Here is a 19,640-nt window from a genome sequence, read left to right on the forward strand (position 1 = left end):
ACCGATAAATCTAGGATAATCGAGAATTTCAATAAGCATTTTGCTACGGCTGGCCATGCTTTCCACCTGGCTACTCCTACCCCGGCCACCAGCTCTGCACCCTCCGCTGCAACTTGCCCATGCCCCCTCCCCCCCCCCCCGCTTCTCCTTCACCCAAATTCAGATAGCTGATGTCCTGAAAGAGCTGCTAAATCTGGACCCCTACAAATCAGCTGGGCTAGACAATCTGGACCCTTTCTTTCTAAAATTAGCTGCCGAAATTGTCGTAACCCATATTACTAGCCTGTTCAACCTATCTTTCGTATCGTCTGAGATCCCCAGAGATTGGAAAGCTGCCGCGGTCATCCCCCTCTTCAAAGGGGGTGACACTCTAGATCCAAACTGTTACAGACCTATATCCATCCTGCCCTGCCTTTCGAAAGTATTGAAAGCCAAGTTAACAAACAGATCACCGACCATTTCGAATCCCACCGTACCTTCTCCGCTATGCAATCTGGTTTCCGAGCTGGTCATGGGTGCACCTCAGCCACGCTCAAGGTCCTAAACTATTTAATAACCGCGATCGATAAAAGACAGTACTGTGCAGCCGTCTTCATCGACCTGGCCAAGGCTTTCGACTCTGTCAATCACAGCATTCTTATTGACAGACTAAATAGCCTTGGTTTCTCGAATGACTGCCTCGCCTGGTTCACCAACTACTTCTCAGATGGAGTTCAATCTGTCAAATCGGAGGGCCTGTTGTCTGGACCTCTGGCAGTCTCTATTGGGATGCCACAGGGTTCAATTCTCGGGCCAACTCTATTCTCTGTGTATATCAATGATGTCGCTCTTGCTACTGCTGACTCTCAGATCCACCTCTACGCAGACAACACCATTTTGTATACATCTGGCCCTTCACTGGACACTGTGTTAACAAACCTCCAAACGAGCTTCAATGCCATAAAACACTCCTTCAGTGGCCTCCAACTGCTCTTAAACGCTAGTAAAACTAAATGCATGCTCTTCAATCGAACGCTGCTTGCACCCGCCCGCCCGACTAGAATCATTACTCTCGGCAGGTCTGACTTAGAATATGTGGACAACTACAAATACCTAGGTGTCTGGTTAGACTGTAAACTCTCCTTCCAGACTCACATTAAGAATCTCCAATCCAAAGTTAAATCTAGAATCGGTTTCCTATTTCACAACAAAGCCTCCTTCACTCTTGCTGCCAAACATGTCCTCGTAAAACTGACTATCCTACCGATCCTTGACTTCGGCGATGTCATTTACAAAATAGCCTCCAACACTCTACTCAGTAAATTGGATGTAGACTATCACAGTGCCATCCGTTTTGTCACCAAAGCCCCATATACTACCAACCATTGTGACCTGTACGCTCTCGTTGGCTGGCCCTCGCTACATATTCTTAGCCAAATCCACTGGCTCCAGGTCATCTATAAATCACTTCTAGGCAAATCCCCGCCTTATCTTAGATCATTGGTCACCATAGCAACACCCACCCATAGTATGCATTCCAGCAGGTATATTTCACTGGTCATCCCCAAAGCCAACACCTCCTTTGGCCGCCATTCCTTCCAGTTCTCTGCTGTAAATGACTGAAACGAACTGCAAAAATCTCTGAAGCTGGAGACACTTATCTCCCTCACTAACTTTAAGCATCAGTTGTCAGAGCAGCTTACCGATCACTGCACCTGTACACAGCCCATCTGTAATTAGCCCACCCAACTACCTCATCCCCATATTGTTATTTACATTGTTATTTATTTTGCTCATTTTCACCCCAGTATCTCTATTTGCACATCATCTTCAAATCAAATCAAATCAAATCAAATTTTATTGGTCACATGCGCCGAATACAACAGGTGCAGACATTACAGTGAAATGCTTACTTACAGCCCTTAACCAACAGTGCATTTATTTTAAACAAAAAAGTAAGAATAAAACAACAACAAAAAAGTGTTGAGAAAAAAAGAGCAGAAGTAAAAAATAAAGTGACAGTAGGGAGGCTATATATACAATAGAATAAAGTGACAGTAGGGAGGCTATATATACAGGGGGGTACCGTTGCATAGTCAATGTGCGGGGGCACCGGCTAGTTGAGGTAATATGTACATGTGGGTAGAGTTAAAGTGACTATGCATAAATACTTAACAGAGTAGCAGCAGCGTAAAAAGGATGGGGTGGGGGGGCAGTGCAAATAGTCCGGGTAGCCATGATTAGCTGTTCAGGAGTCTTATGGCTTGGGGGTAGAAGCTGTTGAGAAGTCTTTTGGACCTAGACTTGGCACTCCGGTACCGCTTGCCGTGCGGTAGCAGAGAGAACAGTCTATGACTAGGGTGACTGGAGTCTTTGACAATTTTGAGGGCCTTCCTCTGACACCGCCTGGTATAGAGGTCCTGGATGGCAGGGAGCTTTGCCCCAGTGATGTACTGGGCCGTACGCACTACCCTCTGTAGTGCCTTGCGGTCAGAGGCCAAGCAGTTGCCATACCAGGCGGTGATGCAACCAGTCAGGATGCTCTCGATGGTGCAGCTGTAGAATTTTTTGAGGATCTGAGGACCCATGCCAAATCTTTTTAGTCTCCTGAGGGGGAATAGGCTTTGTTGTGCCCTCTTCACGACTGTCTTGGTGTGTTTGGACCATGATAGTTCGTTGGTGATGTGGACACCAAGGAACTTGAAGCTCTCAACCTGTTCCACTACAGCCCCGTCGATGAGAATGGGGGCGTGCTCAGTCCTCTTTTTTTTCCTGTAGTCCACAATCATCTCCTTTGTCTTGGTCACGTTGAGGGAGAGGTTGTTGTCCTGGCACCACACGGCCAGATCTCTGACCTCCTCCCTATAGGCTGTCTCATCGTTGTCGGTGATCAGGCCTACCACTGTTGTGTCGTCGGCAAACTTAATGATGGTGTTGGAGTCGTGCCTGGCCATGCAGTCATGGGTGAACAGAGAGTACAGGAGGGGACTGAGCACGCACCCCTGAGGGGCCCCCGTGTTGAGGATCAGTGTGGCAGATGTGTTGTTACCTACCCTTACCACCTGGGGGCGGCCCGTCAGGAAGTCCAGGATCCAGTTGCAGAGGGAGGTGTTTAGTCCCAGGATCCTTAGCTTAGTGATGAGCTTTGAGGGCACTATGGTGTTGAATGCTGAGCTGTAGTCAATGAATAGCATTCTCACGTAGGTGTTCCTCTTGTCCAGGTGGGAAAGGGCAGTGTGGAGTGCGATAGAGATTGCATCATCTGTGGATCTGTTGGGGCGGTATGCAAATTGGAGTGGGTCTAGGGTTTCTGGGATTATGCTGTTGATGTGAGCCATGACCAGTCTTTCAAAGCACTTCATGGCTACAGACGTCAGTGCCACGGGTCGGTAGTCATTTAGGCAGGTTATCTTAGAGTTCTTGGGCACGGGGACTATGGTGGTCTGCTTGAAACATGTTGGTATTACAGACTCAGTCAGGGACATGTTGAAAATGTCAGTGAAGACACTTGCCAGTTGGTCAGCACATGCTCGGAGTACACGTCCTGGTAATCCGTCTGGCCCTGCGGCCTTGTGAATGTTGACCTGCTTAAAAGTCTTACTCACATCGGCTACGGAGAGCGTGATCACATAGTCGTCCGGAACAGCTGGTGCTCTCATGCATGCTTCAGTGTTGCTTGCCTCGAAGCGAGCATAGAAGTGGTTTAGCTCGTCTGGTAGGCTTGTGTCACTGGGCAGCTCGCGGCTGTGCTTCCCTTTGTAGTCTGTAATAGTTTTCAAGCCCTGCCACATCCGACGAGCGTCAGAGCCAGTGTAGTATGATTCAATCTTAGACCTGTATTGACTCTTTGCCTGTTTGATGGTTCGTCGGAGGTCATAGCGGGATTTCTTATAAGCGTCCGGGTTAGAGTCCCGTTCCTTGAAAGCGGCAGCTCTACCCTTTAGCTCAGTGCGGATGTTTCCTGTAATCCATGGCTTCTGGTTGGGGTATGTACGTACGGTCACTGTGGGGACGACATCATCGATGCACTTATTGATGAAGCCAGTGACTGATGTGGTGTACTCCTCAATGCTGTCTGAAGAATCCCTGAACATGTTCCAGTCTGTGCTAGCAAAACAGTCCTGTAGCTTAGCATCTGCGTCATCTGACCACTTTTTTATTAGCCGAGTCACTGGTGCTTCCTGCTTCAGTTTTTGCTTATAAGCAGGAATCAGGAGGATAGAGTTATGGTCAGATTTGCCAAATGGAGGGCGAGGGAGAGCTTTGTATGCGTCTCTGTGTGTGGAGTAAAGGTGGTCTAGAGTTTTTTCCCCTCTGGTTGCACATTTAACATGCTGGTAGAAATGAGGTAGAACGGATTTAAGTTTCCCTGCATTAAAGTCCCCTGCTACTAGGAGCGCTGCATCTGGATGAGCGTTTTCCTGTTGATTAATGGCCTTGTACAACTCATTCAGTGCAATCTTAATGCCAGCATTGGTTTGTGGTGGTAAATAGACAGCTATGAAAAGTATAGATGAAAACTCTCTTGGTAAATAGTGTGGTCTACAGCTTATCATAAGATACTCTACCTCAGGCGAGCAAAACCTTGAGACTTCCTTAGTATTTGATTTTGTGCACCAGCTGTTGTTTACAAAAATACAGAGACCGCCACCCCTCGTCTTACCCGAGTCTGCCGTTCTGTCCTGCCGATGTAGCGTATAGCCTGCTAGCTGAATGTTGTCATTGTTGTCATTCAGCCACGACTCCGTGAAACATAAGATATTACAGTTTTTAATGTCCCGTTGGTAGGATAACCGTAATCTTAAATCGTCCATTTTATTATCCAAAGCTTGAACGTTGGCTAATAGGATTGATGGGAGAGGCAGTTTACTCGTTCGCCGTCGGATCTTTACAAGGCACCCCGACCTACGTCCACGGTATCTCCGTCTCTTCCTCACGCGAATGACGGGGATCTGGGCCTTGTCTGGAGTCTGTAGAATATCCTTCGCGAACGCCTCGTTGAAGAAAAAGTGTTCGTCCAACGCGAGGTGAGTAATCGCTGTCCTGATATCCAGAAGCTCTCTTTGGTTATAAGAGACGATGGCATAAACATTATGTACAAAATAAATTACAAATAACGCGGAAAAACACACATAATAGTACAATTGGTTAGAGGGCTGTAAAACGGCAGCCATCTTCTTCCGGCGCTGTTCTTCTATCTTCTGCACATCTATCAAACCAGTGTTAATACTAAATTGTAATTATTTTGCACTATGGCCTATTTATTGCCTTACCTCCATAACTTACTACATTTGCACACACTGTATATAGATTTTCTATTGTGTTATTGACTTTATGTTCTGTTTACCCTATATGTAACTCTGTGTTGTTGTTGTTTTTATCGCACTGCTTTGCTTTATCTTGGCCAGGTCGCAGTTGTAAATGAGAACTTGTTCTCAACTGGCTTACCTGGTTAAATAAAGGTTAAATAAAAATCAAATAAAAACCTCTGGGGAAATTGGAAAACACTAAACCAACAACAACACGAAGAGTTATCTATCCAAAATGGAGATGTATGGGTAAACCACTTCTCTTTTTGGCCCTATAACAAACAACAAAGAGAAAAAACATACACATGATCAAATACAAATCTTAGATGGATAAACAACTTCTCCAACCTTTTGGGCCATATAACAAAGAACCAAGAACAAAAACATATACAGGATAATTTACAAAACTTAGAGTCAGTTATTAAAGACTACATTGGATGAGCTACAGGACAAAATACAAACCCCTCCAACCCAAAAAGGCCTTTGGTGTTGATGGTATTTTAAACAAAATGATAAAATATACAGACCACAAATTAAAATGGGCTCTTCTTAAACTCTACAACATTGTCAGCTCTGGGATATTCCCCAATATTTGGAACCAAGGTCTGGTCACCCCAATCCACAAAAGCGGAGACAAATTTGGCCCCAATAATTACCGTGGAATCTGTGTCATCGCTGAAGAATTCTCTGCAGTTTCATCAACAGTGGTCTTCAACATTTTCTCAGTGAAATCAATGTCCTGAGAAAATGTCAAATTGGCTTCTTACCACAATACCGTATGACAGACCACCCTTTTTGACAAACAAATAAAACAAAACAAAGAAAATGCTTTATTGATTTCAAAAAAGCTTTTGACTCATTTGGCATGAGGTTCTGCTATACAAATTGATGGAAATCCATGTTGGAGGACAAACATACGACATTATAAAATCAATGTACACAAACAGCAAGTGTGCGTTTAAAATTGCCAATAAACACACACATTTCTTTCCTCAGGGGCATGGAGTGTGGCAGGGATGCAGCTTGAGCCCCACCCTATTCAACATTTATATTAATGAACTGGCGAGGGCACTAGAACAGTCTGCAGCACCCAGCCTCACCCTACTGGACTCAGAAATCAAATGTCTACTGTTTTCTGATGATCTGGTGCTTCTGTCCCCAACCAAGGAGGGCTTACAGCAGCACCTAGATCTTCCGCACAGATTCTGTTAAAAATAATGGTGTTCCAAAAAAGGTCCAGTTACCAGGACAACAAATACAAATTCTATCTAGACACTGTTGCCCTAGAGCACACAAAGAATTACACATACCTCGGCCTAAACATCAACACCACAGGTAACTTCCACAAGGCTGTGAACGAGGCAAGAAGGGCCTTATACGCCATCAAAAGTAACATAAAATTCAACATCCCTTTTAGGATCTGGCAAAAAAAGACTTTAATCAGTTATAGATCCCATTTCCCTCTATAGTTGTGAGGTCTGGCGTCCACTCACCAACCAATAATTCACAAAAAGGGACAAATAACCAATTGAGACTGCATGTAGAATTCTGCAAAAATATACTGTGTACAACGGAAATACCCAAACAATGCATGCAGAGCATAATTAGGCCAAAACTCGCTAATGATCAAAATCCAGAAAAGAGCCGTTAAATTCTACAACCACCTAAAAGGAAGCGATTCCCAAACCTTCCATAACAAAGCCATCACCTACAGAGAGATTAACCTGGAGAAGAGTCCCCTAAGCAAGCTGGTCCTGGGGCTCTGTTCACAAACACAAACAGACCCCACAGAGCCCCAGGACAACAACACAATTAGACCCAACCAAATTATGAGACAGCAAAAACTATTTGACACACTGGAAATAATTAACTAAAGAACAGAGCAAACTAGAATGCTATTTGGCCCTAAACAGAGACCATACAGTGGCAGAATACCTGACCACTCTGACTGACCCAAAATTAAGGAAAGCTTTGACTATGTACAGATTCAGTGAGCATAGCATTGCTATTGAGAAAGGCTGTCATAGGCAGACCTGGCTCTCAAGAGAAGACAGGCTATGTGCACCCTGCCCACAAAATGAGGTGGAAACTGAGCTACACTTCCTATACCTCCTTCCAAATGTATGACCACATTAGAGAGAAATATTTCCCACAGATCACACAGACCCACAAAGAAATTGATAACAAATCGAACATTGATAAATTCCCATATCTGTTAGGTGAAATACCACCATGTAAAAACACAGCAGCAAGATTTGTAGTCCATTGCCATGAGAAAAGGGCAACTAATGGAGCACAAACAACATTGTAAATACCACCAATATTTATCTGTTTATTTATCTTCCTCACTATTCGTACTACAACTATTTGCACATTGCTAAAACACTGTACATAGCTGATAATATAACACTTGAATTGTCTTGAGCTTTTTGAAACCTTGTTGAGTGTTAATTTCTAATAGTTATTTTGTTGATGTTGTTGTTTCTTCTTACTTTGTTTATTTCACTTGTAAACAAAAACAACACTTTACAAATAGGACTCAACTCTGACTGACCGCAGCTTCTATCGGTAGTCTAAACTGTGGCACAAATTGGGGGATTTTTCACACCTAGCCGAGCTATCAGACTATCATTTTGTAAATTAATGGACGTGTTTCAGTCAGTCTCTCGCCTATCGCATCAGGCCCAAAAAATCAGCTGCCAGCTATTGTAAAAGAATACTTGTGGATCTTGTTGATTTCCTCTATCGCTTCAAGAGGCCTACTGTCCACCTGGTAATTGTGTGGTTCCAAAGGATAAAGCATCACCTTCAGATGGATGGTGTGGTTTCCAGAGAGAAGCCAGCTGCGAGCCTGCGACCAGCCATGGTGGATGACATCCTTTTCCTGCACAGCAATTTTAAGAAATCCAGTGATGAATGGACTGTTTTTGAAGTTGTTGTTTTAGTATATTTATTTTTTGTCTAATATTAGAAAGCTCTTTAAGTGAGAAAAAAACATTCCATGTTTCAGAAACTCCCTTTATGTACAGCCTGCATTAATACTGCAATGTTGTGACTATAGAGCACATTTTTAATTTTCACTCTAGAATGATTTCTTCCTGGTTTTAGAGGGAGAGAAACCAAAAGTGCCTATTTTACAAAAATGGTCAGTCCACATGTCAAGTGTAAGTGCGCTATTGTATTTACCCAGGATCTCTCTCAACTCCAGGACCACACGGTTCGCTCTCAACTCCAGGACCACACGGTTCTCTCTCAACTCCAGGACCACACGGCAGCTATTAATTTTTTTGCCTGATACAGGACTCTAGTGCCAGAGAAGAGAGACTCTCGGACTGAAACATTCACACCTCCATTCATTACGAAAACATAGTCAATTTGTGCAACAGTTTAGACTACCGATAGATCAGCGTTCTAACTCCCCCTTGTGATAGTGTGGTGCAATGACAGAATGACGCAATTTACCACAATCTGCCACCATCTACCATCATCCATCTACCATCTACCATCCACCATCCACCATCCACCACCATCCACCATCTACCACCATCTACCATCTACCATCCACCATCTACCATCTACCATCCACCATCCACCATCCACCATCCACCATCCACCATCTACCATCCACCATCCACCATCCACCATCCACCATCCACCATCTACCATCTACCATCTACCACCATCCACCATCCACCATCCACCATCTACCATCTACCATCTACCATCCACCATCCACCATCCACCATCTACCATCCACCATCTACCATCCACCATCTACCACCATCCACCATCTACCACCATCCACCATCCACCATCTACCATCTACCATCCACCATCTACCATCCACCATCCACCATATACCATCCACCATCTACCATCCACCATCTACCATCCACCATCCACCATCTACCATCCACCATCCACCATCTACCACCATCTACCATCTACCACCATCCACCATCTACCATCTACCATCCACCATCTACCATCTACCATCTACCACCATCCACCATCCACCATCCACCATCTACCATCCACCATCCACCATCCACTATCCACCATCCACCATCTACCACCATCCACCATCTACCATCTACCATCTACCATCTACCACCATCCACCATCTACCATCCACCATCTACCATCCACCATCCACCATATACCATCCACCATCTACCATCCACCATCCACCATCTACCACCATCCACCATCCACCATCTACCATCCACCATCTACCATCTACCACCATCCACCATCCACCATCTACCACCATCTACCATCCACCACCATCCACCATCTACCATCCACCATCCACCATCCACCATCTACCATCTACCATCTACCACCATCCACCATCTACCACCATCCACCATCCACCATCCACCACCATCCACCACCATCCACCATCCACCACCATCTACCATCCACCATCCACCATCCACCATCCACCACCATCCAACATCAACCATCTACCATCTACCATCTACCACCATCTACCATCCACCATCCACCACCATCCACCATCCACCATCTACCACCATCCACCATCCACCATCCACCACCATCCACCATCCACCATCCACCATCCACCACCATCCACCATCTACCATCCACCATCCACCATCCACCATCTATCACCATCCACCATCCACCACCATCCACCATCCACCATCCACCATCTACCACCATCCACCATCTACCATCTACCACCATCCACCATCCACCATCTACCATCCACCATCCACCATCATCCACCATCTACCATCCACCATCCACCATCCACCATCCACCATCTACCACCATCCACCATCTACCACCATCTACCATCCACCATCTACCATCTACCACCATCTACCATCCACCATCCACCATCTACCACCATCCACCATCCACCATCTACCATCTACCACCATCCACCATCTACCATCCACCATCCACCATCCACCACCATCCACCATCCACCATCTACCATCCACCATCTACCACCATCCACCATCTACCATCCACCACCATCCACCATCCACCATCCACCACCATCCACCATCTACCATCCACCATCTACCATCTACCATCTACCATCTACCATCCACCATCCACCATCCACCATCCACCATCCACCATCCACCACCATCCACCATCCACCATCCACCATCTACCACCATCCACCATCCACCATCCACCATCTACCACCATCCACCATCCACCATCATCCATCCACCATCTACCACCATCATCCATCCACCATCTACCACCATCCACCATCCACCATCCACCATCCACCATCTACCATCCACCATCCACCATCTACCACCATCCACCATCCACCATCTACCATCCACCATCTACCATCCACCATCCAGCATCCACCATCTACCATCCACCATCCACCACCATCCACCATCCACCATCTACCACCATCTACCACCATCCACCATCCACCATCCATCACCATCCACCATCTACCACCATCCACCATCTACCACCATCCACCATCCACCATCCACCACCATCCACCATCCACCATCCACCATCCACCATCCACCATCCACCATCTACCATCCACCATCTACCATCCACCATCCACCATCCACCATCTACCACCATCCACCATCCACCATCTACCACCATCCACCATCCACCATCCACCATCCACCATCCACCATCCACCATCTACCACCATCCACCATCCACCATCTACCATCCACCATCCACCATCCACCATCTACCATCCACCATCCACCATCTACCACCATCCACCATCCACCATCCACCATCTACCACCATCCACCATCTACCACCATCCACCATCCACCATCCACCACCATCCACCATCCACCATCTACCACCATCCACCATCCACCATCCACCATCCACCACCATCCACCATCTACCATCCACCATCTACCACCATCCACCATCTACCACCATCCACCATCCACCATCTACCACCATCCACCATCTACCATCCACCATCCACCATCTACCATCTACATTTTACCATCCACCATCTACCATCTACCATCTACCACCATCCACCATCCACCATCCACCACCATCCACCATCCACCATCCACCATCCACCATCTACCACCATCCACCATCTACCATCCACCATCCACCATCCACCAACTACCACCATCCACCATCCACCATCCACCATCTACCATCTACCACCATCCACCATCTACCATCTACCATCCACCATCCACCATCTACCATCTACCATCTACCATCTACCATCCACCATCCACCATCCACCATCTACCACCATCCACCATCCACCATCTACCATCCACCATCTACCACCATCTACCATCCACCATCCACCATCTACCACCATCTACCATCTACCACCATCCACCATCCACCATCCACCATCTACCACCATCCACCATCTACCACCATCCACCATCTACCATCCACCATCCACCATCTACCACCATCCACCATCTACCATCTACCACCATCCACCATCTACCACCATCCACCACCATCCACCATCCACCATCCACCATCCACCATCCACCATCCACCATCCACCATCCACCATCTACCATCCACCATCCACCATCCACCATCCACCATCTACCACCATCCACCATCCACCATCTACCATCCACCATCCACCATCCACCATCCACCATCCACCATCCACCATCCACCATCTACCACCATCCACCATCCACCATCCACCATCCACCATCCACCATCCACCACCATCCACCATCCACCATCCACCACCATCTACCATCTACCATCTACCATCCACCATCTACCACCATCCACCATCTACCACCATCCACCATCCACCATCTACCACCATCCACCATCTACCATCCACCATCCACCATCTACCATCTACATTTTACCATCCACCATCTACCATCTACCATCTACCATCCACCACCATCCACCATCCACCATCCACCACCATCCACCATCTACCATCCACCATCTACCACCATCCACCATCCACCATCTACCATCCACCATCCACCATCCACCATCCACCAACTACCACCATCCACCATCCACCATCCACCATCTACCATCTACCATCTACCATCCACCATCTACCATCCACCATCCACCATCCACCATCTACCATCTACCACCATCCACCATCCACCATCTACCACCATCCACCATCCACCATCTACCATCTACCATCCACCATCCACCATCCACCATCCACCATCCACCATCCACCATCTACCATCTACCATCTACCATCCACCATCTACCATCCACCATCCACCATCTACCACCATCTACCATCTACCACCATCCACCATCCACCATCTACCACCATCCACCATCTACCACCATCCACCATCCACCATCCACCATCTACCACCATCCACCATCTACCATCTACCACCATCTACCACCATCCACCATCTACCACCATCCACCACCATCCACCATCCACCATCTACCACCATCCACCATCCACCATCCACCATCTACGGTAGATGGTGGATGGTGGATGGTGGATGGTAGATGGTGGATGGTGGATGGTAGATGGTAGATGGTGGATGGTGTTGAGTAAAGCTTAAACCATGTATTTAGATCGTAGGTAGGTAGTTTATTTAGGTAGTTATTGTAGGTTTCCGTAGGCAATTATTGTAGGTAGTATTGTTTACGTATTGTTTAAGTATTGTTACGGCGGAGCCCGGCGAAGCACGAGGCTAGCTAGCTAGCGGGTAGCTACTGGTAACGTTTATTGGTTATTATCTGTTTAGTGCAATGGTGGAGAGTGGTTTCCAATGTTAATGTGCTAGCTAATGTGCTAGCTAGCTAGCCAATGTTTATTTTTTTTTGCTGCGTTATGAAAGGAACTTGACACGGACATGAATGATCTGTTTTGTGTGTTAACACACTCTTGGTATGCTAGCTAGCTAGCGGGTAGCTACTGGTAACGTTTATTGGTAATTATCTGTTTAGTGCAACGGTGGAGAGTTGTTTCCAATGTTAATGTGCTAGCTAACCAACGCTTAATTTTTTGCTGCGTTACGAAAGAAACTAGACACGGACATGAATTATCTGTTTAGTGTGTTAACACACTCTTGGTGGTTTGTTGTAACCAAGTATTGGTGCTAAACTGTGTGTTATTGGATGCTAGCATGCTAGTTAGCTATGGCGTCATAGCTAGGCATCGTGGGCTGTTGTGGTTAGTTACTGTGGGTTGGCATTGTTGTTCGGCGGTGCCGGGGGTAGCACGAAGCTAGCTAGCTAGCTAGCCGTTCTTCAAACAAGGTCAACACAGTGGCCATTGCTAGCTAGCCAACAGACACGGACACGAATTATCTGCTTAGTGTGTTAACACACTATTGGTGGTTTGTTGTGACCAAGTGTTGGCGCTAAACTGTGTGTTTTTGGATGCAAGTGTTGGTGCTAAACTGTGTGTTTTTGGATGCTAGCATGCTAGTTAGCTATGGTGTCATAGTTAGCTAGCTGAATAAAGTGGGTTGAGTCTATTCCTTTAAACATTGAACCGCTGTGGTTCACAACAATTCTGATTTCTAAAGGTGGAAGTTGGTAGAGTTTTTGTTCGGGTGGTTCAGTGAAACAATTATAGTTGTTAGAAGTAGAAGTTTTTGGTGAGGGAGGCCCTGCTCTCTACTGTCCCAGATGTTTAGTTCATTTCATTCTGATCTCCTCTGCATTATTGTAGCCATTTGCTACAGCCTGTCAACTATGCCTCTGCCTATCCCTGTTCTCTCCTCTCTGCACAGGCTACACAAACGCCTCACACCGCGCGGCTGCTGCCTCTCTAACCTGGTGGTCCCTGCACGCACCCCACACCTGGAGTTCCAGGTCTCAGGCAGCCTCTGGAACTGCCGTTCTGCTGCCAACAAAGCTGACTTCATCCCAGCCTATGCTAATCTCCAGTCCCTCGACTTCCTGGCGCTGACGGAAACATGGATTACCACTGAAAACACTGCTACTCCTACTGCTCTCTCCTCGTCTGACCATGTGTTCTCGCATACCCCGAGAGCATCTGGTCAGAGGGGTGGTGGCACAGGAATCCTCATCTCTCCCAAGTGGACATTCTCAATTTTTCCCCTAACCCATCTGTCTATCTCCTCATTTGAATTCCATGCTGTCACAGTCACTAGCCCATTTAAGCTTAATATCCTTGTCATCTATCGCCCTCCAGGTTCCCTTGGAGAGTTCATCAATGAGCTTGACGCCTTGATAAGTTCCTTTCCTGAGGATGGCTCACCCCTCACAGTTTTGGGGGATTTCAACCTCCCTATGTCCACATTTGACTCATTTCTCTCTGCCTCCTTCTTTCCACTTCTCTCCTCTTTTGACCTCACCCTCTCACCGTCCCCCCCTACTCACAAGGCAGGCAATACGCTTGACCTCATCTTTACTAGATGCTGCTCTTCTACTAATCTCACTGCAACTCCCCTCCATGTCTCCGACCACTACTTTGTTTCCTTTTCTCTCTCGCTCTCCTCCCACACTACTCACTCTGCCCCTACACAGATGGTAATGCGCCGCCGCAACCTTCGCTCTCTCTCTCCCACTACTCTCTCCTCTTCCATCCTATCATCTCTTCCCTCTGCTCAATCCTTCTCCCTCCAATCTCCTGATTCTGCCTCCTCAACCCTCCTCTCCTCCCTTTCTGCATCCTTTGACTCTCTGTGTCCCCTATCCTCCCGGCCGGCTCGGTCCTCCCCTCCAGCTCCGTGGCTTGATGACTCATTGCGAGCTCACAGAACAGAGCTCCGGGCAGCGGAGCGGAAATGGAAGAAAACTAAACTCCCTGCCGACCTGGCATCTTTTCACTCCCTCCTCTCTACATTTTCTTCATCTGTTTCTGCTGCTAAGGCCACTTTCTACCACTCTAAATTCCAAGCATCTGCCTCTAACCCTAGGAAGCTCTTTGCCACATTTTCCTCCCTCCTGAATCCTCCCCCCCCCCGCCCCCCCCTCCTCTCTCTCTGTGGATGACTTCGTCAACCACTTTGAAAAGAAGGTTGACGACATTCGATCCTCGTTTGTTAAGTCTAATGACACTGCTGGTCCTACTCACACTGCCCTACCCTATGCTTTGACTTCTTTCTCCCCTCTCTCTCCAGATAAAATCCTGCGACTTGTGACTGCAGGCCGCCCAACAACCTGCCCGCTTGACCCCATCCCCTCCTCTCTTCTCCAGACCATCTCCGGTGACCTTCTCCCCTACCTCACCTCGCTGATCAACTCATCCTTGACCGCTGGCCATGTCCCTTCCGTCTTCAAGAGAGCGAGAGTTGCTCCCCTTCTCAAGAAACCAACACTCGATCCCACTGATGTCAACAACTACAGACCAGTATCCCTTCTTTCTTTTCTTTCCAAAACTATTGAGCGTGCCGTCTTTAGCCAACTCTCTTGCTATCTCTCTCAGAATGACCTTCTTGATCCAAACCAGTCAGGTTTCAGGACTGGTCATTCAACTGAGACTGCTCTTCTCTGTGTCACGGAGGCTCTCCGCACTGCTAAAGCTAACTCTCTCTCCTCTGCTCTTGTCCTTCTAGACCTGTCTGCTGCCTTTGATACTGTGAACCATCAGATCCTCCTCTCCACCCTCTCCGAGCTGGGCATCTCCGGCGCGGCTCACTCCTGGATTGCGTCCTACCTGACCGGTCGCTCCTACCAAGTGGCGTGGCGAGAAGCTGTCTCCGCACCACGTGCTCTCACCACTGGTGTCCCCCAGGGCTCAGTTCTAGGCCCTCTCCTTTTCTCCCTATACACCAAGTCACTTGGCTCTGTCATATCCTCACATGGCCTCTCCTATCATTGCTACGCTGACGATACACAACTAATCTTCTCCTTTCCCCCTTCTGATAACCAGGTGGCGAATCGCATCTCTGCATGTCTGGCAGACATATCAGTATGGATGACGGATCACCACCTCAAGCTGAACCCTGGCAAGACGGAGCTGCTCTTCCTCCCGGGGAAGGACTGCCCGTTCCATGATCTCGCCATCACGGTTGACAACTCCGCTGTGTCCTCCTCCCAGAGTGCGAAGAGCCTAGGCGTGACCCTGGACAACACCCTGTCGTTCTCCGCCAACATCAAGGCGGTGACCCGCTCCTGCAGGTTCATGCTCTACAACATTCGGAGAGTACGACCCTGCCTTACACAGGAAGCGGCACAGGTCCTAATCCAGGCACTTGTCATCTCCCGTCTGGACTACTGCAACTCGCTGTTGGCTGGCCTCCCTGCCTGTGCCATTAAACCCCTACAACTCATCCAGAATGCCGCAGCCCGTCTGGTGTTCAACCTTCCCAAGTTCTCTCACGTCACCCCCCTCCTCCGCACACTCCACTGGCTTCCAGTTGAAGCTCGCATCCGCTACAAGACCATGGTGCTTGCCTATGGAGCAGTGAGGGGAACGGCACCTCTGTACCTTCGGGCTCTGATCAGTCCCTACACCCAAACGAGGGCATTGCGTTCATCCACCTCTGGCCTGCTGGCTCCCCTTCCTCTGCGGAAGCATAGTTCCCGCTCAGCCCAGTCAAAACTGTTCGCTGCTCTGGCACCCCAATGGTGGAACAAGCTCCCTCACGACGCCAGGACAGCAGAGTCACTCACCACCTTCCGGAGACATTTGAAACCCCACCTCTTTAAGGAATACCTGGGATAGGATAAAGTAATCCTTCTACCCCCCCCCCCCAAAAAAAATTGTAAAGTGGTTATCCCACTGGCTATAGGGTGAACGCACCAATTGGTGAGTCGCTCTGGATAAGAGCGTCTGCTAAATGACGTAAATGTGCCCTTGAGCAAGGCACTTAACCCTAATTGCTCCTGTAAGTCGCTCTGGATAAGAGCGTCTGCTAAATGAATAAAATGTAAAAATGTAAATGTACCATCCACCATCCACCATCTACCACCATCCACCATCCACCACCATCCACCATCTACCATCTACCATCTACCATCTACCATCCACCATCCACCATCCACCATCTACCACCATCCGCCATCCACCATCCACCATCTACCACCCACCATCTACCATCCACCATCCACCATCCACCACCATCCGCCATCCACCATCCACCATCCACCATCTACCGCCATCCGCCATCCACCATCCACCATCTACCATCTACCATCTACCATCCACCATCAACCATCCACCATCCGCCATCCGCCATCCACCATCCACCATCTACCATCCACCATCCACCATCTACCACCATCCACCATCCACCATCCACCATCTACCACCATCCACCATCTACCACCATCCACCATCTACCATCCACCATCCACCATCATCCACCATCCACCATCCACCATCTACCACCATCCACCATCCACCATCCACCATCTACCACCATCAACCATCTACCACCATCCACCATCTACCATCTACCATCTACCATCCACCATCTACCACCATCTACCACCATCTACCATCCACCATCCGCCATCTACCATCTCCCATCCACCATCCACCATCTACCATCCACCATCCACCATCCACCATCTACCACCATCCACCATCCACCATCCACCATCAACCATCTACCACCATCCACCATCCACCATCTACCATCCACCATCTACCATCTACCATCCACCATCTACCACCATCTACCATCCACCATCCGCCATCCGCCATCTCCCATCCACCATCCACCATCTACCATCCACCATCCACCATCCACCATCTACCATCCACCATCTACCACCATCTACCATCTACCATCTACCATCCACCATCCACCATCCACCATCTACCATCCACCACCATCTACCATCCACCATCCACCATCCACCATCTACCACCATCCACCATCTACCATCCACCATCCACCATCCACCATCCACCATCTACCACCATCCGCCATCCACCATCCACCATCCACCATCTACCATCCACCATCCACCATCTACCATCTACCACCAACCATCCACCATCCACCATCTACCACCATCTACCATCCACCATCCACCATCCACCATCCACCATCTACCATCCACCATCTACCATCCACCATCCACCATCTACCACCATCCACCATCCACCATCTACCATCCACCATCCACCATCCACCATGGTCGAGCGGGCAGGCTGTCGGGCGGTGGACCTAATTGCAGGATTTCATCTGGAGAGAGAGGGGAGAAAGAGGTCAAGGCGTAGGTTAGGAGGAAAGGGAGACAGAAATGGAAACAAAGTAGTGATCAGAGACCTGGAGGGGGGTTGCAGTCTCTCAGACCATCACCTCTCAGGGAGATAACATCTCAACTGTCCAGGTCACCAGAGAGGATCATTGTAGTGTCATCTCTCAGACTCTCACCGCTCAGGGAGATAACATCTCAACTATTAGCCACTAGCCCATGACCAGCGATGTAGCGGTAAAAAAAAACGTGCGGGTAAACTCTGATCGCCGGTCGGGGTGAAAACAGTAACACTCCCTATACTTTCAAGGTAAACTGTCGGTCAATATAAAAAAGGACTGAGTTTACCCTCCACTACACCACTGCCAATTACACACAAAGCATCTGAGCCATTATAACACAAAGGGTGATGGAGAGGAAAGGAGGACCATCTTCCCCTTTCTCATCCTCGTGAGTCCTGCTCTGTGGTCAGAATAACCCTGCTCTGTGGTCAGAATAACCCTGCTCTGTGGTCAGAATAACCCTGCTCTGTGGTCAGAATAACCCTGCTCTGTGGTCAGAATAACCCTGCTCTGTGGTCAGAATAACCCTGCTCTGTGGTCAGAATAACCCTGCTCTGTGGTCAGAATAACCCTGCTCTGTGGTCAGAATAACCCTGCTCTGTGGTCAGAATAACCCTGCTCTGTGGTCAGAATAACCCTGCTCTGTGGTCAAAATAACCCTGCTCTGTGGTCAGAATAACCCTGCTCTGTGTTGCATCAAAAGCAGAGTCCTTATGAGAGATGCATTCATCTCCATAACACAGACTGGTAGGATCTGTCCCAAATAGCACCCTATTCCCTATTGGCCCTGGTCAACAGTAGTGCTGTAGTGGAGTAGGAGCCAGCGGCTACCTGACATGATTACCACGAGGCCTACGTTTCCTCTGTCTGTGTGTGTCTGTCTGTCTGTGTCTGTGTGTGTGTCTGTGTGTGTGTCTGTGTGTGTCTGTATGTGTGTGTGTCTGTGTGTGTCTGTGTGTGTGTCTGTGTGTGTCTGTGTCTGTCTGTGTGTGTGTGTGTGTGTGTCTGTGTGTGTCTGTGTGTGTCTGTATGTGTGTGTCTGTGTGTGTGTTTGTGTGTGTCTCTGTGTGTCTGTCTGTCTGTGTGTGTGTGTCTGTCTGTGTGTGTCTGTATGTGTGTGTCTGTGTGTGTGTGTGTGTGTGTCTGTGTGTGTGTGTCTGTCTGT

General features: G+C 48.2%; 1 protein-coding gene across 1 annotated transcript in view; it reads right to left on the reverse strand.

Annotated features, from left to right (window-relative positions):
• The window catches only part of LOC311126397 (uncharacterized protein), a gene marked incomplete at both ends in the record, with an annotated part of 38,005 nt that overhangs the window by 15,810 nt on the left and 2,555 nt on the right, over positions 1-19,640 (reverse strand). The window contains one exon of the mRNA XM_084200402.1: positions 19,472-19,519. Coding sequence (XP_084056528.1) covers positions 19,472-19,519 — 48 coding nt within the window. The remainder of the gene's footprint in view (positions 1-19,471; positions 19,520-19,640) is intronic.

The sequence above is a fragment of the Coregonus lavaretus genome, assembly GCF_964263955.1.
Source record: "Coregonus lavaretus genome assembly, contig: HAP1_SCAFFOLD_311, whole genome shotgun sequence".
NCBI classification, from domain to species: Eukaryota; Metazoa; Chordata; class Actinopteri; order Salmoniformes; family Salmonidae; genus Coregonus; species Coregonus lavaretus.